Source organism: Schistocerca cancellata, chromosome 6, assembly GCF_023864275.1.
Source record: "Schistocerca cancellata isolate TAMUIC-IGC-003103 chromosome 6, iqSchCanc2.1, whole genome shotgun sequence".
NCBI lineage: Eukaryota > Metazoa > Arthropoda > Insecta > Orthoptera > Acrididae > Schistocerca > Schistocerca cancellata.
Genome location: NC_064631.1, coordinates 576,012,097 through 576,037,005, shown reverse-complemented (window position 1 = coordinate 576,037,005; position 24,909 = coordinate 576,012,097). Strand labels below are relative to the sequence as shown.

The following is a 24,909-nucleotide window of genomic DNA, read 5'->3' as shown; positions in this document are numbered from 1 at the left end:
GGTGGGTGCGCTCAGCGACTGTTATGTGACTTATAAATTATAGAGTGCAGCAATCAGTCGTCCTTTTTTAGATTTAGTACGCAAATCCAGATTTCGGCTAGTAGCTAGCCATTCTCAATGCACTATTTTTTATTCGCAGTGCATGTAAGTCCCTGTTGTTCTGGTGTCAGTCACAGTATTCAAAGAACTGTGACGCATGAACAACAGGGACTTACAGGCGTGAGAATAGATAGCTACTAGCTGAAATCTGGATTTGCATAATGAAATCTAAAAAGAGAACAACTGATTGCTGCACTCCATAATTTATATGATGTCTGCTTATTATAATTTGTATGATGTCTACCTATTACACATTACGACCCTCTTAAACTGTATGGGGTCTCTGTCAGTCAGCAGATGAGGTTAGCCTGTATGCTTTTGTGCTATACGTGTCCCTTCACATTTGCACTTCACTATCATATTGGACCTAGGGATGCTTGGGAGAGTGGAAATCTCATGTACAGATGTATGACACAAGTGACACCCAATCACCTGACCACGTTCGAAGTCTGTAAGTTCTGCGGAGCACCCAATTCTGCTCTCACGATGTCTAATGCCTACTGAGGCCGCTGATAAAGAGCACCTGGCAGTGGGTGGCAGCATAATGCACCTAATATGTAAAACATATGTTTTTGGGGTGTCTGGATACTTTTAATCACCTAGTGTACTTTTTCTTTTTTGCACTTTTATTTCTTTTTTCCCTACCTTTCTATGAATGTGGTTAAGATTCTGCCCAGCCCATCAAGTCAGGTAGTCTGGTGATAAACTACACTAGTATTCGGGAGGGTGACAGTTCAGTTCTTTGCTGCCATTCAGATTGAGATTTACCTAAATCAGTTAGGTGAATACTAAGATGAATCCGTTGAAAGAACACAATCGACATCCTTCCCCATCTGAACTTGAGTTCAGCTTCTGATGACATATTTGTTTCTGGGATGTTAAACCCTTATCTTTTTTCCTTCCTTGCCAACTCGGTGCTAACAAGGGAGGTAAAAAGATTAAATTTACAAAAACTGGGAAAAGGAAGGAGACACTACTGGGCAAACAAGAGAAAGTATTGGAAGAGGTTCACGATGAAAAAGTAGGCACAAATTAGCTGAATGGGGGGAAAGTAGCAGCAAAGAAAAAGTATGGGTAGTAAAACTTAAGGCTGAAGTGAGTAGAAATGAGCTACTGTTAAATTAATTTTTTGTTTTAAAATTAATTAATTGCTTTAATAATTGAGTAATTATGCGAAAATTGATATTGCAGTATTGTTTTGTGCATCATTATCCGCCGAATAGTTGTTTATCATAGGTTGAAATTCCTTTATCTCTAAACATTTCTGTCATATAACGAATATACGATCAGTTGGCCTGGCTGATGGTAATACTTTGGCTGTTTATATTATTAATTGAAGCTCACTCACACAGTTGCTATTAACAGCCACCTTAGATTTTTTTATTTACATTTTAGCATCTTTTTCAAGTTCCTGTGTGTTCTTTGGTTAGTGTAATTTGTTTAACTTAAGTGCCATTGAATGTAATATGGTCCTTGTTTTTCACTGTATTAAAATTTGACATTCTGGAGTTGGGGTTAGTGAACCTGTGTTGAGCTGCATGCATGAGACCATTTGAACAATAATTCTGCTACTTTTTTTTCCTTTCTTACATGGGCAGAAATCTTTAAAACATTTCCTGTTGTTGTTTGGTAATTTCTGTTTTTCTTTGAGAAAGTGATCAATAAAGTAAGCAGTATTGCTAATCCTGCACAACATTTTTAAGTTGTGAGCTAGTCTAATGGTTTTAGATAGTTTATTTTATCCAAACTTTGGAAGCAATGATGTGAATGAGGATTAAAGAGCAATAGGTGGAAGCACAATAAGTTAATATTACTATTAATGTGGAGGAAACTTAATATGAAAGTTTAAAAGTACAATTGGCTGAGCAAGTTGTTGTAGTGATGTTTTCTATAATCGTAACTCTTCTAAGATACTCTAAAAACATCATTTATCAGCAGTCATTAAAAATTTGACTTTATTATGTTTTGATGTTGATGGAGATAACAGGAAACAGACTAGATGAAGCTAGTTGTCAGTAAGGAGTGGCAATAAATATTGAATTATTTCTCCATAAAAATTTGCTCTTTTTCTAAACAGGAAAAATTAGGTACCTAGTATGAATGAAATAGACAATCATATTCTTGTCACAATATTGAGATAATACCTAGATATCAAATTATATGAAGAGAGAATGTAGGTTGTTGTTATGACATTCATTTTGTTTTGTGTAATCTTCTGTACAAATTTTAAAAATATTTGCTTCTTTGTTTTTGCATTTGTTTCCTGCATGTTCTTGTGCGGTTGATTAGTTTCTGACCTAGTATGGTACATAAACTTAATAGCTTTATTGAATTTGTGTGAAATGAGGATAATTTTCAGAGGTTTGTGGGTACATATGGTGACAATGTGAGACTTGAATTGAAGGTAGGCAGCAGAAGCAGGTATGGGAAAAGCGAAAATTATAGAATATCGTCAGTTTTAGTTAAAGAACATAGAACTTTAATAATATGGGCACATTTTGTCATTTAGTAAAGTGATGATTTGTTATGATGATTATGTAAACTTCCTAAAAGTTGGTTACATTATAATTTAGCAACCAAGGTAAGGTGTGTAATAACTGTAGTGGAATAGCTTGCCAAATCAATGTGAGTATAAAAATATAGGAAGACTGGAAGCCATATTGTATTCAGATCTTGGGTTATGACAGAGTAATGGTCTTTGACATAAAATGTGATTAAGCATTGTCAGCTGTAAATAGATGAAGGACACATTATATGGATTACAAAGTAAAAGAAAGAAATAATGACTGCAGAGAAAGTCCTGTCATTACTACGGTACTTGACTGACAATAACCAGTGTAGAATAGTGATGTTAGATTTGGTTCTCATCCCTTCAGTGACAAGGTCATTACAGGTAGCACATGAGTTTGGATTGGAGGAGGAGGGAAATTCATAGTTTCCTTTTCAGTTATTTACAAAATTAGGAGATATCTAAATTTAGATTGCTGGATGGTAATTTGAAGCCCTGTTCAATATTTTAATCACTGTGCCACCTCATTCATTGCGCTGCTTGTAGCATCAGAGGAAAGTTATGCAAGACGTACAAATGACAATAATCTGGTTTGGAGAAAGGATGATGCAGATCGAGGAAAAATAGTTAAATCAGCTGTATAAAAGGAAGGAACAAGCACACGGGCAACATCGAAAGAAAATATGTTAAATTCAAAAGCAATAACTTGAAGGCATGGGATGTGGAGTGTTTTGGAAGTGAAATAACTAAAGAACATAAGGCCATAAAAATCAACTACAGCAAAGGTAGGAGAGGAAATGTCTCCTCCTTCCTTGTGACTGGGATCATTAATTTCTTTTCCATTCAAAACTAAGAGGTATCACATTATTGGTATCATTAATTTCTTTTCCATTCGAAACTAAGACGTATCACAGAATGACGAGCTAGTAGGAGTGGGAATTGGAAATGCACTGTTAAGTAACATGATCTATGTGAAACTGTCTTCAGTATAAGGTCCTCTACTAAATTAATTAGATTTTGAACTTAGTCAGATTTTGAACTTAGTCAGATTTTGAACTTAGTTCAGATTTTGAACTTGATTAGTTCAGATTTTGAACTTGATTAGTTCAGATTTTGAACTTGATTAGTTCAGATTTTGAACTTGATTAGTTCAGATTTTGAACTTGATTAGTTCAGATTTTGAACTTGATTAGTTCAGATTTTGAACTTGATTAGTTCAGATTTTGAACTTGATTAGTTCAGATTTTGAACTTGATTAGTTCAGATTTTGAACTTGATTAGTTCAGATTTTGAACTTGATTAGTTCAGATTTTGAACTTGATTAGTTCAGATTTTGAACTTGATTAGTTCAGATTTTGAACTTGATTAGTTCAGATTTTGAACTTGATTAGTTCAGATTTTGAACTTGATTAGTTCAGATTTTGAACTTGATTAGTTCAGATTTTGAACTTGATTAGTTCAGATTTTGAACTTGATTAGTTCAGATTTTGAACTTGATTAGTTCAGATTTTGAACTTGATTAGTTCAGATTTTGAACTTGATTAGTTCAGATTTTGAACTTGATTAGTTCAGATTTTGAACTTGATTAGTTCAGATTTTGAACTTGATTAGTTCAGATTTTGAACTTGATTAGTTCAGATTTTGAACTTGATTAGTTCAGATTTTGAACTTGATTAGTTCAGATTTTGAACTTGATTAGTTCAGATTTTGAACTTGATTAGTTCAGATTTTGAACTTGATTAGTTCAGATTTTGAACTTGATTAGTTCAGATTTTGAACTTGATTAGTTCAGATTTTGAACTTGATTAGTTCAGATTTTGAACTTGATTAGTTCAGATTTTGAACTTGATTAGTTCAGATTTTGAACTTGATTAGTTCAGATTTTGAACTTGATTAGTTCAGATTTTGAACTTGATTAGTTCAGATTTTGAACTTGATTAGTTCAGATTTTGAACTTGATTAGTTCAGATTTTGAACTTGATTAGTTCAGATTTTGAACTTGATTAGTTCAGATTTTGAACTTGATTAGTTCAGATTTTGAACTTGATTAGTTCAGATTTTGAACTTGATTAGTTCAGATTTTGAACTTGATTAGTTCAGATTTTGAACTTGATTAGTTCAGATTTTGAACTTGATTAGTTCAGATTTTGAACTTGATTAGTTCAGATTTTGAACTTGATTAGTTCAGATTTTGAACTTGATTAGTTCAGATTTTGAACTTGATTAGTTCAGATTTTGAACTTGATTAGTTCAGATTTTGAACTTGATTAGTTCAGATTTTGAACTTGATTAGTTCAGATTTTGAACTTGATTAGTTCAGATTTTGAACTTGATTAGTTCAGATTTTGAACTTGATTAGTTCAGATTTTGAACTTGATTAGTTCAGATTTTGAACTTGATTAGTTCAGATTTTGAACTTGATTAGTTCAGATTTTGAACTTGATTAGTTCAGATTTTGAACTTGATTAGTTCAGATTTTGAACTTGATTAGTTCAGATTTTGAACTTGATTAGTTCAGATTTTGAACTTGATTAGTTCAGATTTTGAACTTGATTAGTTCAGATTTTGAACTTGATTAGTTCAGATTTTGAACTTGATTAGTTCAGATTTTGAACTTGATTAGTTCAGATTTTGAACTTGATTAGTTCAGATTTTGAACTTGATTAGTTCAGATTTTGAACTTGATTAGTTCAGATTTTGAACTTGATTAGTTCAGATTTTGAACTTGATTAGTTCAGATTTTGAACTTGATTAGTTCAGATTTTGAACTTGATTAGTTCAGATTTTGAACTTGATTAGTTCAGATTTTGAACTTGATTAGTTCAGATTTTGAACTTGATTAGTTCAGATTTTGAACTTGATTAGTTCAGATTTTGAACTTGGATTAGTTCAGATTTTGAACTTGATTAGTTCAGATTTTGAACGTCATCAGATTTTGAAATGTTGCCACATGCATAAGTTCTCAAAAGTGTTTTTGCACTGATTATGCCAGACAGACTTCTGTAACCTGCATAAATGAACACTTCAGAAGGAAGGAACTAGAATTTATAACAGAAGTTTGGTAGTCTGCGTGTAGCCGTGACAGGGCTATTCGTAATAGTACAGAGGGTAAGCTTTGTGTCTTTTGCATGTTGTGCCCCGTAGTAATTATTTGGTTATTGTATTAAATTATTTAATGTTTTGTCTGGTACCCTCCTGATGGTGAAATATTAGGAAATTCTGGCTTCTAGAATGTTGTCATTAAGTATCAAGATTTCAAAGCGACAGTTCCTTATGACTAAAGCTAATACTGTGCCATAGTCCTTGTTATAGGTATGAGTGCTTCTGCTGTATCTGTTAAAGTTATTGCAGTTTATTTTAATTATTGAGAAGTTATATTTTCAAAGACAGTTTCAGAAAAGGCCTGTAGTTTGCTAACAAAATTTGAAACAATTGCAGTATAGACACTACATATACGAAGGCAACACTGAAAATTTTTAAATAAGTAAGCAAGGTTTTTTAAATAAAAATGATTTTATTTCTTTTCAAAATATTTCTCTTTAATGTAAATATATTTTCGCATTTACTGAAACCAATCCTTGAAGCAATTATGCCACTCTTTTTTTAGGCACTATAGAAATATGGTTTTTAATTATATTCAGCTGCATTACGTGGTGACAAAGTTACTTCAGCCTGTGTCATCTGATGACAAAAACTGACTCCTTGAATTTTGTCCTTAATTTTTGAAAAACAAGAAATTGCAAGATGTTACGACACAGCTATATGGTGGGAAGGGTCAATGGTATGAACTTTAGGGCATCACGTTACTCAGTTTTTAGTTTTGCTCTGAGACAAAATGCAGTGCCATGATGAAAAATTATTTAAAGGTTTTTTGAAATCATTGCAACCAGCCACCTTTTGTTTTGTTCTTCAAAAAAAATTTTTCTGGTTTCGAACAGCCTAGCGATTTTCATTATGAGATGATAGTTTGAGCTCGTGGTCTAGTAGCTAGTGTTGTTGCCTATGGATCACGGGGGCCTGGGTTCGATTCCCGGCCACTTTGGGGATTTTCTCTGCCCAGGGACTGGGTTTTTGTGGTGTCATCATCATCATTCGTGATAGTGTCAAGGTTGGTGTAAAGAAGAAAGAAGAAGAAAAAAAAAAAAAAATTGGACTGCGTAAAAATTGGGACTTTGCATGGGCACTGATGACCCTGCAGTTGAGTGCCCCACAAAATCATCATCATCATGAGATGATACATATATTAATTGTCTGCAGCAGTGAGTGAGTCGTGTAGCTGCGGCATGATGTATAAACGAAACCTGTAAGCACTGAGTGTGGTGAGAATTATTCACATTGAGATAGATTTTGTTGCTTTACTTACAATTATTTTTCCTATTGGGTTTGTTTCGTGAACTTTCAGTTTGTGTACCAATCAAAAGTAACAATGTATCTGTCCTCTGATGATGTAATAGCAGTATGGACCATTTTATGAGACAGATCAGTCTGTCCTAATTTCTTTTAAAAACAGTAGAAAAACCAGTTAATGTGTTCGTTAGGGAAAGGAGGTTAATTGAGGTTCCTCTACATGAAAACCATCACAGTCATCAAACAGGCAAATAGTTCAAAACATTACTTCACCAAATCATTGAGAAATGGATAAAGTGCCACATTCTCAGAAAATTGCTCTCTGCATGGTTGTTTAGCAGACTTTTGCAATACAACTTTTGAATCATTGGTTAAAGATGCAGAAAAGCATGACATTAAGGTGGATGAAGACTATGCTGAGTAAATAAAATGTGAAAGCCACCATGATGAATGAGAAGTGGTGATCAACACCACCAGAAGGTGCTGCAAAGATAGATTTCCTCCCCACTGCTGTGTGGAACTTGGTGGTGAATGATCTTGTTGGACAGTTAAATACTAGAGATTACTTTTGTCAAGGATATGTAGACAATTTGGTCATACTAATATTTGGCAAATTTGCAAGTACCTGGAAAACAATGACACAATGCACCCAGAATGTGTTACAACTGAAGTGGGTCCCTCACATAAAGAATTAATTGTTCCAAGGTGAAGGGGCTCTTATATGCACTAGCAGGGCCTGCGGAAACTGAGCTCTAATCCTAAGTGTGTGTACTGAATAATAAGACCTTTAATAAAACCTATGATAATTTATGGGGATATGGTATTGTGAAATGAAGTACAGCAGGAGGCTGCAAATGAGCTTTGGAAGAGGCAGAGACTGTCCTGCTCATCCGTAATAGATGGGATTGTCGCACATCCACTACTGGAATCGAGACCGTGCTGGAAATAGGAAGCAGTGGAGGAATGACTGTGATACCATTTGGGAGACAGTCTGGTTTACTGGTGGGGTAATGAAATGATTGTATGGCATTTATTGTCCGGGATATCCCCTTTGGGGTTTGGCTGCTGTATTGCAAGTCTTTTTAGTTGACGCCACTTTGGCGACTTGTGTGTCAATGATGATGAAATTGGTGATTGAAGGACACACAACACCCAGTCCCTTGCTGGGAATCGAACCCGGGCCCCTTTGCGTGGAAGATGGTAATGCTACCACTGCGCTGTGGTGGTGGGCACTAATTGGGTGAATACAGATACAGGTTCAAATGGCTCTGAGCACTGTGGGACTTAACTTCTGAGGTCATCAGTCCCCTAGAACATCCCCTAGGACATCACACACATCCATGCCCGAGGCAGGATTTGAACCTGCGACCGTAGCGGTCGCACGGTTCCAGACTGTAGCACCTAGAACTGCTCGGCCACTCCGCCTGGCTCAGGTACTGGTCCTGGAGCTGCTGTATATAGGACACAGTTAAGACTAGAGGACAGTCTCTCTATGAAAGCTGGCCTTTGTATTACATTTGAAAAATATGTGCTATCAGAGTGTGGAGAATGTGCATAGGTGCTACAAGGATTACAACAAGATCAGAGATTGTTTTAGAATGCCATGAACCCCTTGTAAGCGTAGGGGAAAGCAATAGAGTAAACGTAGTGTGGGTCCCTGGTCACTCACAGATTAGTGGCAGTGATAGGCTGGCCAGGCCACGAGCGATGATTACATTCGTTGGACCAGAACCAGTTTTAACCATCACAATGATTGTAGACAGGGACTGAAAATGCACTTATTCTGCCATTGTGAAGCATTGGAGGCCAAAATACACAACTATATGGCTCATTAATTCTAGAAGAAGTGTTTAATAAAGAACTATTAAAGGGGCTACTATTAATCTTTGAGGGTACTGGTTGGCAGAGAGATACACCACATAATATTCAGTTTTGGAGTAGGCAGTAGTGGGCTAAGACCTGTGGTCACCCCCCCCCCCCCCTCCCCATCTGAATAAGTTCATGAGATGTCTGTCTTCAAGCATTGCTTGAACAGTGACAATATTTCCGTCAGTAACAGCAGGTCTTGAACATCCTTCATTAAAGTAATGGCTAAGAACAAACCGATCCCTCTTGAATTTGCTGTACCATTTATAAATTTTTGTCATAGATGATGCTTCTTTGCCAAATGCATTTATAAGACAATTTTCATATTGTTAAGGTATTAATGACAAATCAATCATAAAAAAATTACAGCCCAGAAATATTATCTAGTTAAATTTCTTTTTCATTACACACACAATATCTGTAAATGATGGTTACACAGGTCTGCAAAAAAATATTTTTTGGAAATTGTTTGAAATTTGATAACTGACTTTTATGTACTAGCACTGATTTCAAAAATGCAATCCATTTTCTTCCTATCACGTCAGCTTTTCTCACAAAAAGGGAGTATTTTTGGGTATAATAACAAAATTTAAGCAATTTATCACATTTTTTCCAACATTATAAAATTTTATTTATAAATCATGTCCTAAACTACATTTCCAGTATACTTTCATTTCTCTTCAAGCTCATAAGTCCTTGTAATAACTCTTTCTAATGCTTTTCCAGCTGTGGACTCATTGAGGATCATCTCTCTCTATCATCCAGCAGTAGTCTGCTATCATGTTGACGTTTCATCTTCCTTGATATCTTTTTTCCATTTCTTTGATGTTTTGGTGGAATCTTTCGCCCTGCTCTTCACTTACATCACCAAGGTTTGCAGGGAAGTAGTCAAGATGTGAGTGGAGAAAATGAACTTTAATGCTCTTGTTACAGCACAGCTTCTTAAAGTTGTCGATCATGTCTGCTATGATTATCTTGTAATTTGGATCTCTTTTGTTTCCTAGGAAACCGGTAACAACTAATTTAAAAGATGTCCATGCTGCCTTTTCTTTTATTTCCATTTTGTCCACAAAGTTGGCATCTGTCATTAGTTTTTAATGTCTGGTCTGACAAAGATTCCTTCCTTTAGCTTTGCCTTTGATAAACCAGGAAACTGCCCACAAAGATATCTGAAACACTCCCCTTCTTTTGGCAATGCCTTAACAAATTGCTTCGTCAGCCCCAACTTAATGTGAAGTCGTGGAAGTAACACCTTTTTGGGATCCAAAAGGCTTTTTCTCTCATTTTTAACTCCCTACCTGTAAGGTTTTTCTCAAGGGCCAAGCTTTTTTTATGTAGTGTTGCTTTCTCTCTCTACTGTCCCATTCACAGAGAAAGCAAGGGAACTTTGTGTAGGCACTCTGTTGACCACACAGCATTGAAATCACTTTTAAATCACCACATGGTGTTAATTTGTGGTCTGAATAGCAGAGTTTGCTTAAAAACCAGTTCAAGGTCAAACATTCTTTCAAGTGAACTGAGTGTCCAACTACTCATCAGGAGCATGTTCTATTTTGAGATGTGCAATGAATCCAGAAACATTGCTGCAAAACACCAGGTCCCCTTCTGGAGAGAAGAGTGATACAAACTCCTTTTTCCTCGATCAATACCAAGAAAAGGATGTACCCGGAACCAACATATGTTTATCTTTCAATCAAGATCCTAAAATCTTTGCCGGTTCTTTAGAAAGGCTTAGGTCTCTAACTAAATTGTTCAGTTCAGATTGTGAGAAAGGAATGGGATTGGTTGTGCCAGGATCGTAGCAATCTGTCTTCTTCACTATAACCTTGCTGAGCCAATGGCTATATCATCCAAAGAATCTGGAGGAGAGGGTATTGGTACTTCAGGTCCATGAGGAACAGAGTGAATGGCTGATTGAACGTCAGGTTAAGAAATATACTTTTTGTTTTTCACATTGAAACCTCATACATTGCAAGAACAAAAATAGCAGTCATAACTATGATTTTTGAGCTCCCTCCAAACCATTGGTTATCCAAAACGTGAGGACTGCTTTTTACATTGAAACCATTGCCTCAGTTCTTCAACACACACTGAACAAACTTTGTGTGGGGCCCAAGGCTTATCTTGATTGCCTAACTTTATACCAAAATAGGCGAATTATACTTTTTCAAGAAAATCGGAAATGTTTCTTTGTTGCTTTTCAACGGTATAGCTACCACAAATGTAGCAGAAGCAATCTGGCGAGTTTATACATCCTCGGGTAGCCATTGTCCATAAAACGACTTCACAACACAAGAAAACAGTCACTACTTTAAAGCACTAGTAATAACACGTGAACAGCACAGAGTGAAGAGGTACTGTGAACTGAAGGACAGTAGCAGAAGTTCACTGCTTGGTGATCAGACGCGCAAGTCGCTGCAATGGTGTCAAATCAAAAGACCTGCACCTGGCGAATGGTGTACGCGACCGCGACGGGAGGCCCTAGTCATCCCCCCCCCCCCCCCCACACACACACACACACACACACTCACACACACACACACACACACACACACACACACACACACACACACTCTTTCTGCTTCACTGCTTCGTGGTGGCGGCAGAAGGGGCAGTGCGACAGACAGGTGCTGACATGGGAAATACTGCTGATTTCTCCTAATTACTCTTCATTTTACATATATCCAGTATAAAAATGGCTAAATAACAGTTTATGAAGATCCTAAAAACCAAAATTCAAACTCACTAGAGTGCTGAAATACCGAAAAATGCTAAAACTAGACAAGCTGTTTGTGAAATAACTGTACGTGATGGAATTTTTTCACTTTTTTTCCTGAAATCAGCGTTGAAAACACTATAAAAAACGAATCTGACAGCAACAATGAAAAGGACGGCTAAAATATAAAGCTTTTAGACAGTCCTTCTTCTGCAGCAGGACGGACAGACACACACACACACACACACACACACACACACACACACACACACACACACACACACAAAGCACCACTCGCATGCATGTGGCCACTGTCCCCAGTTGTTAGAGCCTTGTGTGTGTGTGTGTGTGTGTGTGTGTGTGTGTGTGTGTGTGTGTGTGTGTGTGTGTGTGTGTGTGATCTAATGTGGAAGGAGGAGTCTGTCTGAAAGCTTTAATATTTTGGCATTAGTTTTCATTGTGCGTGTCTGCAGCTCTGTGCCGCCTCTGTATGGTGAGTAGTCCTATCCTTTCCATATTGGTGATAACTACAGAGCAATCAACTCGCAAAACAATATAAAGTAACTGTCAAACAAATAGATTTCATTTGTTTTTAGAAGTGAGGCATTCTAAAATTTTTCAGCCTCCTCCATAGTAACAGGCCCCAGCCAAAGAACATAAAAAAGCTTTGCGTCTAAACTTCCTTTCAGTTGATTTTTTCCTGTAGACAAATTTCTTGTGAATTAGCTCAAACTCTTGGTCTTTAGTACACGGCATTTGTTTTGTCAGTATTTGACTATCAGCCACACAATACCCCAACTATACAGTCAGTTGTTGCCTTTCCTTCTCTCATAGTTTACACTGTTGATAACGTATTTATATCGCAACATTAGTGAGACGTACAAATTAAAAGGTGGTTTGTGTATTGCACTTGGTTGTTAACCCTTTCAAGTTTTTATTATTGTTGCTCTTGTCCTATTAAAAGAGCAGGATCATAATGATGGTGTGTGGATAGAAACAGCATATACACTACAAAGCAGGATGACATACTTGATTCAAATTATTTCGTCCATAGAACATTAAATTTACTGTACCATCACGCACATTGCTTAAAAATTTGCTTTGTGTTTCCATTAGAAAGATTTCCTGAAGTGCACTTTTTGTCATAGTTATGAGTAGGCCTATCGCGTTGTTGAAGCTCTTAAAGGTACTTCTTTCCTTTTTTTTTCTGTGTTCCACAAAATGCTTCAGTTCCACCTTAAATGGACTTACTATGTGCAGCCATTAACATGGATCATCTTGGATATTCTTTGGTACATGGAGTTAAAATGTATTTGTTCACTGTGAGCACTTTGCCCTAAAATACCTGATTTTCAGTAGCACAATGTAGAACTTCAGTATGTAATGCAGAGATAGTGTGCAGGAAGATTAATTTCGGTTATTTTAAGCACGTACCAACACATCCCAAAATTACAGAAATGCTGTGATATTAGTTTATTTTCTTGTGAATCAACTTGCAAACATTTGTAAGCCCCATCTATTTCGACATTCTGAGATACAACTCTTTCTCCCCCCCCCCCCCCCCCCCCAACTATTAGTGGAGATAACAGGTGTACCGCATTAGATCAAACAAGCATTTGTACATTTTGCATGTAGCAACACATTTAGGAGTGTGGGACATGCTTACCAGGTTTCTTGTGCATCACAAGGAATACAAAAAATGGGCCAAAAATAAAGTATCGCACTTTTGTAGTCAGGAAATAGTTTATTGATAGATGATGCAATATTTTACAGATGTACTATTAAAAGTTAATCATTTTCTGGAACTAATGAACATGTTGGTTACTTGTGTAAATTATTACATCTCTTGATATCAAAGAATGACTGGTGGGTTGATGATTCCATTTTACAAATGTATTTCCTCACAGGTCTGCATTAATTATTTTTAGGAAGCTAGGCATATTTTGTAATTCCTAAGGCTACGTAAAAGTTTTCGGCACACAGAAAAATTCATTGTTCTTCTCAGTGGGCACACTCTGATTTGTTTTACAGCCATCCATTGTTGATTCACTTAAAACAAATAATTGTAGCTGTGCTGCGTTACCAAGAAAATGTGTTAACTGCCACATTTATCACATTTCAATTTATTTTTTTGTTTTCTCAGTTATGGGTTATGGTGCAGAACTGTAATGGGTTAATTGCTTTCCATGCTGTAAACTGTCAACAAAAGGCTTTATTTACAGGAGGAACAGTATGATTTTTGGAAGTGAAGAATATATAGTTTGCGATTTTATGCAAGGAATTACACCAACTTGGTCTGAATACCCGTTTTAATATTCCACTCAGGCAAGCCTGAGTGGCTTTTGGGTAGTAGTTGAATTCTACACCACTTCTCCTCAAATGCAGAGTACATAAACTGAAGTATGAAAACATTAGTTTACCACTACACAATTGAGCATGTTAAGGTTGGGATGAGTTTGAAGGTACACAGTTACAGGAACTACCATGTTAGTCATAGGATCAGAAGAAAATGAAGGTGCTGCAGGAGGGAGGTTATAGTTGCCCAATTTTAGCTTGTAAGCTAGTGTTGAGCCAGTTAAAGGTAGAAAATTTTTTCTCATTGTGTTGAATGTCTTTCATTTGATAATTAATCCCAGCTTTCCTGCTGTTGTAATTTTGTGTGAGGGAATTACTCCTGCCTCACTAAAGAACAAGCCTACTTGGCTGTATATGTTAAATAACCCCAATTTTAATTATACAGAAATATGTTAATGAATGAATGAAAGAATCCATGGTCGTGGATTTAACAAATGTTGTTTCAAGGTAGATTAACTGTTCTTAAATAGTAAGAATAGATAACTGCTGGGGGTGGACTGATGAAGTTGGTTATGTAGGTATCTGTGTGCTTTGTTTGGATATTTTTTCCATGTAGTAAACACACACACACACACACACACACACACACACACACACACACACACACACACACACACAAACTCTTAGTTAAGTGTGAAATGTCAGGTCATTGTTCAGGGGATAACAGTAGAAATAAATTGAAATTCAGATAGCCAGACTGTTGATTTCTTCATGTGATTCCTGTATCTCCTTTAAATTTATAATCATTCACAAAGTGAAATGTTGGCCACTTAGAATACCATCATCGTCATGACTTATAATTTTCTTTCACTTTTCAGTTCTCACCACAAATTATTACATTTCTTGCTATGCGAGGAAGGGCATTTGTAACCATGTACAATCTTCCTCACATAAGTTTTCTAATTTTTCTTATAGCTTACCTCATTGCAAGATTTTTTTTCTCCCAATAAGGGAAGTACTTTCTCAGTCTTTTCCAGCTGAATTTATAATAACATTGAAATTGATGTGATGCAAAACCATTAATCGCCCTTCTTTCGTTCCATATTTTGGCCCAGTAAAAAGTTTTAATTGCAAATTTTTGTAAGAAATATTGAATACCTGCACTACTTTCACAATTTTGTCAATCATTGTTATATTCATGAAACTGTTCTTTTAATTATACCATCTATCACTTGATTAGGTTAATCATGTGAAATCTGTAAAGCAACTAAAATAACTTAGTGTGTGAAATTAATAAACAAAATATATTTCCTGAATGAGTCTGCAGAGTAAAACGTAGAATTCTTGAAACAATGTTCAGTGTCAGTTTAAATAAAACTTAGACCTAAGCAGAGTCAGTAGTTTTGTGGTGGTGGTGGTGGTGGTGGTGGTGGTGGTGGTGCCGCTGCCCAGAACAATATTGCATGAAACAATCTAGATGATTTTATGAATAAAAATGAATGAATAAAAAAAGAAAAAAAACTTGGCTTGCTGTGGAAAAATTGTCTGATAGCATACATAAGTAATCTCAAAAGATCACAGATGAATCAGTACAGCAAGCATGAGCATTCTGAAATATATTAGTAATTAGATGATGAACCTGCTGTTACTAGACTATTTCAGTTAGAGCTACTTTTATCACACATTTAAGTGAGCAGTGCCATACTGCTAATTTTGCATGTTGGGGCAAGTGGTCTACCAACTGAACTATGCAAACATAAAGAGTGCACAGTTAGCAGAACAGTTGGAGACAAGGTACTGACAGAGGCAGGACGTCACTTGTGTTTGGAAAGCTCAGTCGTAGAACATGTGTTCACAAAAGGCAAAAGTCCCAGGTTAGAGTCCTGGTGCGGTATGCAGTTTTAATCTGACATAAAGCTTCAAATCGGTGCACACTCCACTGCAGAGTGGAAATTCCTTCTGGAGTAAATAAGTTGTGCTTTTAACATTCAAAATTTGTCCTGAAGATGCTGTCTAATGTCAATTTTCTGGAACGAGAATTTCGTTGTACAGTGATGGACATCTAACAACACAACACATATTTTGTATGTATTGTCTTCATTTTGCTTGTGATTTGAATATTGAAGTAGAAAAGACATTATCCTGACTTTCCATGCCATGTTTGTTGTGCTTAACTGTCTTTGTATAGTATCTGTGCTAACTGTAAACAGTGTCCCCCCCCCTTCCCCAACATACAGCAGTAGTAGTCAGGAATGATTAGAGGGCACCATAGCAGTTAACACCAACGAAACAGTATATACAAAGATATGGCCAGATTGTACTGGTTTTTTGCTTGATATACTCTAAAACGTTTGTTCATCTTTCTTTAGATATTTGAATGCTGCAGACCAAGCTGATAGCTGCTGTTAGGTCACTATAAAACCTTGGTAATGCTTACTATACTGATGATTTCTTTTCTGTTGTTTCAGTTTGATGACAAAATTCTCCAAAAAATTAGTCAGTAAATGTATTTACATACAGATACTGAAATCTACTAGAACAGATCTCCTAGGAATGTGAGTACCATGATTTCTTTCTCCTGATAGATCATACTGTTGCTTAGTTTATCTTATCATTACTTTTGTTCTAAGGAATTTTTTTGTATTACTAGTTGTCCATTTCATACTTATCCTAAACAAATATCCTTGTTTCTAAATTTACAACATAAAAGTTAAGCGTTACAATATAACACTAGTGTCATTTTACAGTAAAGTGAAAGTGGAAAAAGGTTGGTAATTAAATGAGAGACAAGAAAATTGTTTTCAGTTTTGGTTTAAAATTGCCTTTATAGGTTGAGGAGTTAAAACTTATGTGGAATTCACATCAGATTATATTCAGTCTATTAATACTCATGCATACTTAAATTGTCTCTGGAATTGTCCCATCAAATATTAATGTAATTTATCTGTTTGGCATAGAACATTAAATGTCAAACGAAAATTGTATTACTATTGATTAGAACAGTTAATCCTGCCTCGGTAGAGGGTGCACTTGGAAGATAAGTGAACTGCTGGACTGAGTCACTTGCGGACCCTCTTGCCTTTTTTTATCTTCCCTGATAAATTACACAGAAGTCGGTTTAAAAACCTATTTGTGTTTTTGTGTAAGGTGTAAATCAAAAGGTGGCTGACCGGGCCAAGTCTGATGGTGTCACATAGTTTATACTTTTGGAATTTATAGGAAGGTACAAAGTCTTAGATTCTATACAAAATACTGATAACAAATGGAAAGGACTTCCAGTACACTATATTGATGTGTATAGATGGCATGGCACATGGTGTCTGCTTTATCAGGACTGTTATGCTTCCAGTCATTGTGATTACAATTCTTCACACAACAATTACAATTATTTGCTTCCAGATGGAGCACCAGTATCTTATACCGTAGTATGATAAATTTGGTTCAGTTTATTGGTTAATTAAAATTGTCAATATTGTTACGTCCCACCAGAGATATTAGCAAAACATGGTGAAATATATCTAGATAGAAAGAAACTAAAAATTCTCCTGAAAAGATAACTTAATACCTAACATTTGTAATAGTTAGGCACAGAAAATTGTCACGAAAACAATGAACCGAAATTGTGAATTTGTGGAGAAATGACACAGTCTACATTTTTTCTGAATTATCCCAAAATTTGTCATTTTTTCCCGATGAAAATGTTATAAATCTGAGGATTGCAGTTCACCAATAATAACTGATAGTTATTTAACATTGAAACTGCATTTTCACTTCTTATTGCATGAAGACTGAACTTCCTATTTACTCTGAAACTGACACTTTGTTTCCCATGTAACTGTGATGTGATGTCAAAAATAGCACCAAAATTTGGAAAAATGACACTGAAATTATAAAAGGAAGTGAATTTGCCAAAAAAGACAGAAATCGGCAACATCTGCAAAAAAACTGGAGTAAACAGCAAAATCTGGGGAAAAAGGGGGAAATCGTTAAAAGAATAACAGTAAAATTGGTAAAATGTAGCAGTGAAATCAGTAATAAAAATTACACCAAATTTGGCAAAAAACTGGGTTTTTCAAAAAAGCGTCAAATTTGGCAAAAGTAGCACCTATATCAACAAGAAATAACCCAATTTTTTTTTAAAAAAAAGCACAAATACTGTCATCAGATTAGCACTGATATTAGCAAAAAAGCACTGAAATGATTTTTTCCTTCCCTAATAATGGCACGTGTAAAATACATCGAGGCCAAAGATGTATTTATGAATATACCAAGGGACTAATTCCAAAGTGTCTGTTCCTTCCTTTTTTGTAATTATCTGCAATAATAAAATAATAATAATAATAATATAGACAATAAAAGGCATTTTCTTAGTTTATAAATAAAGAGAATAATAAACATAAACAAAAATAAAGGAAGGGTATATTACAGCAACTGCTTGAAACTATGAAATAACTTCCCATGCGGTCTCTCTCTCTCTCTCTCTCTCTCTCTCTCTATTTAGTCGTCGTCCTTTGATTGCTGGAAATCTATTAATATTGCAGTGAATCACTTTTCCTATTTCCTTATTCATTCATAATAAATAGTAAAATGAGGGAAGTGGTTCGCTGCAGTATTTGTTGATTTCGAAGTATTTGCAACAGTCCCAAGTTTTCACAGCACTTCAGTAGAGCCTGAGTAAATAAGTTAATTACTAAGTCCTTAAAACTTCATAAATGTTACTTTCTGGCAGATTAAAACTGTGTGCCAGGCCGAGACTCAAACTTCGGACTTTCGCCTTTCGCGGGCAAGTGCTCTACCATCTGAGCTACCCAAGCATGACTCACGCCTGTCCTCACAGCTTTACTTCCGTCAGTCTCCACAATATCCTTTCTTCCAGGAGTGCTAGTTCTGCAAGGTTCGCAGGAGAGCTTCTGTGAAGTTTGGAAGGTTGGAGACGAGGTACTGGCGGAAGTAAAGCAGTGAGGATGGGGCGTGAGTCATGCTTGGGTAACTCGGATGGTAGAGCACTTGCCCGCGAAAGGCAAAGGTCCCAAGTTCGAGTCTTGGTCTGGAACACAGTTTTAATCTGCCAGAAAGTTTCATATCAGCACACACTCCACTGCAGAGTGAAAATCTCATTCTCTTCAGGAATGTTGGTGCACTACGTGGTTACAAATTTGCAGATAGGAGTAATCGTAAGTTACATGGTGATATATTTGTTTATAGATCTATATTTTCTGTTCTGTTTTCAGTACGTCTTAGGCTACTTTGTGAAGAGCACATAGAGTTTTGTCACTCTCATTTACTGATAACTTTGTTCACAAATTGTATGTTTGTGTTGACTATATTCAGAAAGTACTGTTTCTCTTCTTTAGCTGCGTGAATCAGTGTCACAAGTCAAAATACAATGACAAAACAATTACTACACACACACACACACACACACACACACACACACACACACACACACACACACACACAGTAGCGAATTGATTGAACTGTAATGTAATTAAACATAAGGAATTTGTATTGTATTGATCAGGTAGCAATGTGTAACTTACCGTTCAGCACAGAAGTATCAGCTGTAAGATTTATATCAATCGCTGTGGCACCTAAACTATAAAAATTGTTGAAGAGACCAAATTACCATAAAAACTGTGGTTCAGAAAAAGGAAGTAAGAGAAATAAGTTCATTCTCATCTTTGGCTCATAATCAACTAGTTGTTTAAAAAATACATGGTTTAGATAAAAAGTAGTGGCAACACTGTTATAATTCATATCAGGTTTTTGACAGACATTCGCCGTATTACATGCCCGGAATATAATTGCTCTGCATCTTGATCACTTCCACCCACGCAGTTGGAAGATGGTGTTACACTGTCAGCATGTTCATCCCTGTCAGTCTCTCACAAGGAGTGCCCCATGGCGTCGATGATGTCTTCTCTTTCATTTTGGCAAACAGGTCATAATCCACGGGCTCATATCAGGTGAATTCGGTGAGTGTTCCAATATCTACCACTCCTACAAATTCAGGAGTACTAGCAAGAGATTTGCTGTGTAATATTGTGCACAAAGGATGACGGGGTGCAGTACCAGAAGGTGCCGTTCCTTTCTTCTCAGTGCGGGGTGACGTTGATCGATACCACAAGAAATTGCAGTAGTAGGCTTCAGTGACTATCTGCCCCTGTGGTACATTGTGATGCAGGATTAACCCATGGATATCGTAAGCCACAGTAACCTTCACTTTGGTACCAGCTGGTTCACAGTACACATTCTGTGGGCTTTTCCAGTCATTGGGTTGTTGTGTTAGTCATGGTTTGTCCTTAGCGAAAAACCTCCCAAGGAAGCCTTTACCATCCATGGGGTAGTGGTTGAACAATTCCTCTGCAGTTGTGTGATGATGCCCCTTTTCCACCTCAGTTATTGCTTGTGCTACCCAATGCGCTGCAGTTTGCGGAACCCAAGAATATCGTGCAAAATAAGGAGCTCTGTTTTGTGACACAAAGCTAAACCTCTGAAGCTAACTCTCGCATATTCCATCGGCAATCTACATCCAAGAGGAAGAGGAGGAGCTGGGTTAACATATTGTTTGGGGGCGGTGGTGGGTCGTCCCTAATGAGGCCAATATTGAGTGACATCCCTGCCGTCCAGAAACACTTCACCCATCTGGCCACTGTATGACATGACAATGCTGCATCACCACATGCTTTGTGCAATTCCAGAAAATGTTGAATTCAAATGGTGGAAAATCCAGGATGCAATCTAACAATACCAGAGAAGGAAAGTTGCTACTCACCATATAGCGGAGATGCCGAGTCGTGATAGGCACAACAAAAAGGTTCACACAATTATAGATTTCGGCCATTAAGGCCTTTGTCAGCAGTACACACACACACACACACACACACACACACACACACACACACACACAACGTGCACAAAACGTCTGCAGTCTCAGATAACTGAAACCACACTCTGCATCAGTGTGAGTGTGTGTGTGTGTGTGTGTGTGTGTGTGTGTGTGTGTGTGTACGTATTGTCACATTCCATTCTGAAAATGTTGTGCACTCTGATCGCATGCTGCTTCAGTCTTGGTCCACACACATTGTTCATGTTTCCATAATATACTGTAAGGATGCTTGAATTGGCCTCTCATTTGGACAGTAAACACTGCAACTGACTCGAACACAGCCATTGCTGCCCACAGCAGTACTCCAGCTGTAGCCAGTGTGCACACCATTTGACACACGTCCTTCATGTTACAGCAGTGTTGCCATTACTTTTTAGTTGACCCTAGTAAATTTCTTTTGACCATTGGCCAGCAAGGCAATAGACAGACATGGTGTGTTTATTGTATACATTAACAAAATTTATCAGACAAGCTGTACTCAATGTGATGTAACATTGAGTTACCCATGAGAATAATTTGCCATTTGCAGAAGCCAATATTTGCCAAACAACATTTATTGGTAACCTGTTCGCTTGTTGATACACTATTATGTGAAAATGCCTGTGAATGGTACATATTTATGATAGTGTTGTAGTGGTGAAGTGTGGTAACTGAATTGCTAGAGTGAAATGACACTGTGTTCCCAGGGGGAGTGGGAAATGTGCATCCAGTTGCAACCCTCACATCTACATTTGTTGGAACCCTCACACCTGTGTCTATGTACATAATCAGCAAGCCACTGTTGGTGCTTGAAGTAGAGCACTTCATGCCTGTATTAGTAGTTTATATAAAAGCAGCACTTCTATGTGGGCTATAACAACTTGCCACAATTCTAGCAGTGCACTTCTGAAGTGGTTCACTATGTGCTGTCTTGATATGGACATGCGAGAGTGCCTTAGTAGGCACAGTTTACTTACCTTAAACCCTTCCAAGAAATGTAACGCTCTTATTTGCCTTACCAACTACCAATTTTACCTCCTTGTCTCATTCCATTTTGCTTGTTAGTATCACCCCTAAGTACGAGGGTAATCCCAAAAGTAAGGTCTCCTATTTTTTTCTAAGTACATAGACCTGTTTATTTCTACAATGGTTTAAATCAATTTACAGCTTGAACATTTAGCCATTTTTCGACATAATGACCATTTCTGTCGATGCATTTTTTTGTAGAAGCTGTGGCAGTTTTTGTATGCCCATGTCATACCAGCTTGCCACCATGCTGTTCAGAAAGTTATGAACCTCTTCTTTCACCACGTCATCGGAGCTGAATCGCTGTGACCACAATTAACGCTGCCAGGTACTGTGAGTCACTGAAAAAACTCAAACGGGCAATTCAGAACAGGAGAAGAGGAATGTTGAGCAACGGCGTACACATTCTCCATTACAACACTCGCCCACACATCACTCAGCAAACCATTGCTCTCCTGCAACAGTTTCAGTGGAACATAATCACCCACCCACCCACCCTATAGTCCTGACTTGGCAGCCAGTGACTATCACCTGTTCCTTAGGTTAAAAGAACATTGGCCAGAAAGCGATTCAGCTCTGACGGGGGTGAAATAAGAGGTTCATAACTTTCTGAATAGCATGGCGGCGAGCTAGTATGACATGGAGATACAAAAACTGCCACAGCATCTACAAAAATGCAGTGACAGAAATGGTGATTATGTCAAATAATAGCTAAATGTTCAAGCTGTAAACTGATGCAAACCATTGTAGAAATAAACAGGTCTATGTACTTAGAAAAAAATAGGAGACCTTACTTTTGGGATTACTCTCGTACTTAAACTATGTGATGAGCTCCAAAAGTTTAGTGGTAATTTTGTAATTGGTCAATTTTGGTATGTCTCTCTTTGTTATGGGTATTACATAATGTTTATCAACTTTCAAATAGCTGTTGCTAAATGGAATTCTGTCACAGTTCTGCATTTCTTCATAGTGATGTCATTTTCCTACAAGCAACTGCATGTCAGTGACCAATATGATAATGCTGGGCATACACTTTTAAATATTTTACAGGTGTTGAACATTTGTGGTCGTGTTAGCTTAATTACATGGCACCTAATGTTTCTAGTTTTTTTTTCTGTTGAACATTTACTGTCCTATACTGTCCTGAACTTTTTGTTATACTACAAAAAGTTCAGTTGTTTCTTAACGTTTGCCTGAAAATGTACTTGCACAGTGGTATCTCGCATATCAGTCAACTAAGTGCTATTGTGTAGAACCCCTTTTGGAAATCTAGGAAGATAGAATCAAGCTTCATCAACTGAATTTACTATTTGTAAGAACTCAAAGAACTTAACTTGCGACATTCTCTTGAATCCTTTATTTTAATGTCTCCTTTGTGAATCTGTGTGTAAGTCAAATGTTGATATGGTAGTAGCCTCCTAGTAGTATCTCAGAATATTTTTTTTAAATGTGGTATTCATATTTCATTTTTACTGTCTTCATTTTTCACACTAGACATTCATCATACTTTTGGTACCTTTAAACATAGTTTGAGTCAGTTCTCTGTAACTTCTGTATGGGAATTTGCATTCTTTCACTCTAGCAGGTTACACATCAATCTGTGTACAGCTGTCTTCCATTTATGAAGTCATGCATTTAATGGATACAGATTAGAAAATGGCATTTCATAAGAAGTGATGGTGCAGTTTCAGTATATGTAGACCTATTCTCTTGCTCTATTATAAGCACTAATACTGAAACTGTATAATGGATACATGACATCATACGTGGTATTGTAATTGAAAAACAAGGATTTTATTTCGTGTTTATTTCAGGTTTATGGGAGCAGGTGGTTGGAATTTGACTCACACATGGTTATCAGATGCCATTGTTGTCAAAAATTGGCCATTGATACAAGAGCTTCTAGAATTGCTACTAATGTGCCCTGTTGATGTGGAAAGACTAAAAACAAACAATTGTCCAAAATTAATTAAAGGCCTATCAAAAGATGGAAGTTCTGAAAGTGAGTACTTTGAGCCAAAAAAGTAAACTGATATTTGATTATGTACGTAAAGTTGATTATACTTGCCTGTATTCCACCCGTTCCAAGTGATCAGCCTACACCTTCACTTTGATTATGCGCGCACCTTCACTTTGATTATGCGCGCACCTTCACTTTGATTGTGCGTGTATACACTCGGTATGGTGTGTTCATGAATATCTGTCTTGGCTTCTCTTTTTTATTGTTCCTACCTTACCTGAATCATATTAAATTCAGCATGGACCTTTAGAAAGAGAGTTTACTCTTTGGGCATTGTTGTGATTAGTGTTGTTAGATGAATTATTTAAAAAAAATTGTAATAAGTTACCTTGGAAAAACAGCTCATTTATCATTGATAAGGATTCATACTTAAACTGTTTAAAGGGAGCTTTGAGAACAATAATTGGAAACTGAAATTACTGAATTTTGCCCCCAGTTTAGTGAAATACTTTCTCTTTGACAGAATTTCCAATTTTTAACTTGTTCACAGTTTATTTTATTGGCAGCTGATGTGGTTGTGGTTTACTCTTTTAGAGTATGGCTTCCAGCCTTGTCCTCTGTCTTGATTAGTGTGGTTATAAATTTCTTATCTAATTTGACGGGTAACATTGTGAACTACACAGATGTTAAAGTACAGGGGGCATTTCTGAAAACTGATCAGACTTCCATTAGAGTTCTGGTATCTTAACATTAATACTTTTCAATTTGTACACAAAAACCACAAATCTAGGTAGTGGCATTGTGTTCTCAGCTCATTGCAAGTGAGGTCTCCAACTATAATTATTCATATTAGTCACAGTTTTTGAAGGGGAAGAGGTGAAATGGTTTGCAGTGTTCACACACACTCAATTATTCTTGATAGTAGAACAGCTGTCTCTGCATCAGATAAATTATGTTTAGTGTCTGTGGGATCCGGCAACTTGGCTTTTGTATTCTAACATGTTACTTTTGTGTAACTGTTATACAGGGTGCCCCTCCTAAAAGTCATCAGATGCATTCTCTGATGTTTTGGCAGGTAACTGCAATTTTGCTCTGCAATGTATAGCTGGAGTTGGTCGAAACAAATGCAGCTCATTAAGTTTTGTGGTGCCCTGTGTCATCAGAAATTACTGGTGTGTTTCCCAGTACAAACAAAATTATTTTTAAAGTGAAATTTTACGTAC

The 24,909-nt window shown here is 36.7% G+C and overlaps 1 protein-coding gene across 2 annotated transcripts in view; it reads left to right on the top strand.

Annotated features, from left to right (window-relative positions):
- The window catches only part of LOC126191555 (serine/threonine-protein phosphatase 1 regulatory subunit 10-like), a 110,354-nt gene that overhangs the window by 49,855 nt on the left and 35,590 nt on the right, over positions 1 to 24,909 (top strand). For both annotated transcript variants that reach the window (XM_049932468.1, XM_049932467.1), the window contains 2 exons: positions 16,301 to 16,387; positions 23,541 to 23,728. In XM_049932468.1, coding sequence (XP_049788425.1) covers positions 16,301 to 16,387; positions 23,541 to 23,728 — 275 coding nt within the window. The remainder of the gene's footprint in view (positions 1 to 16,300; positions 16,388 to 23,540; positions 23,729 to 24,909) is intronic.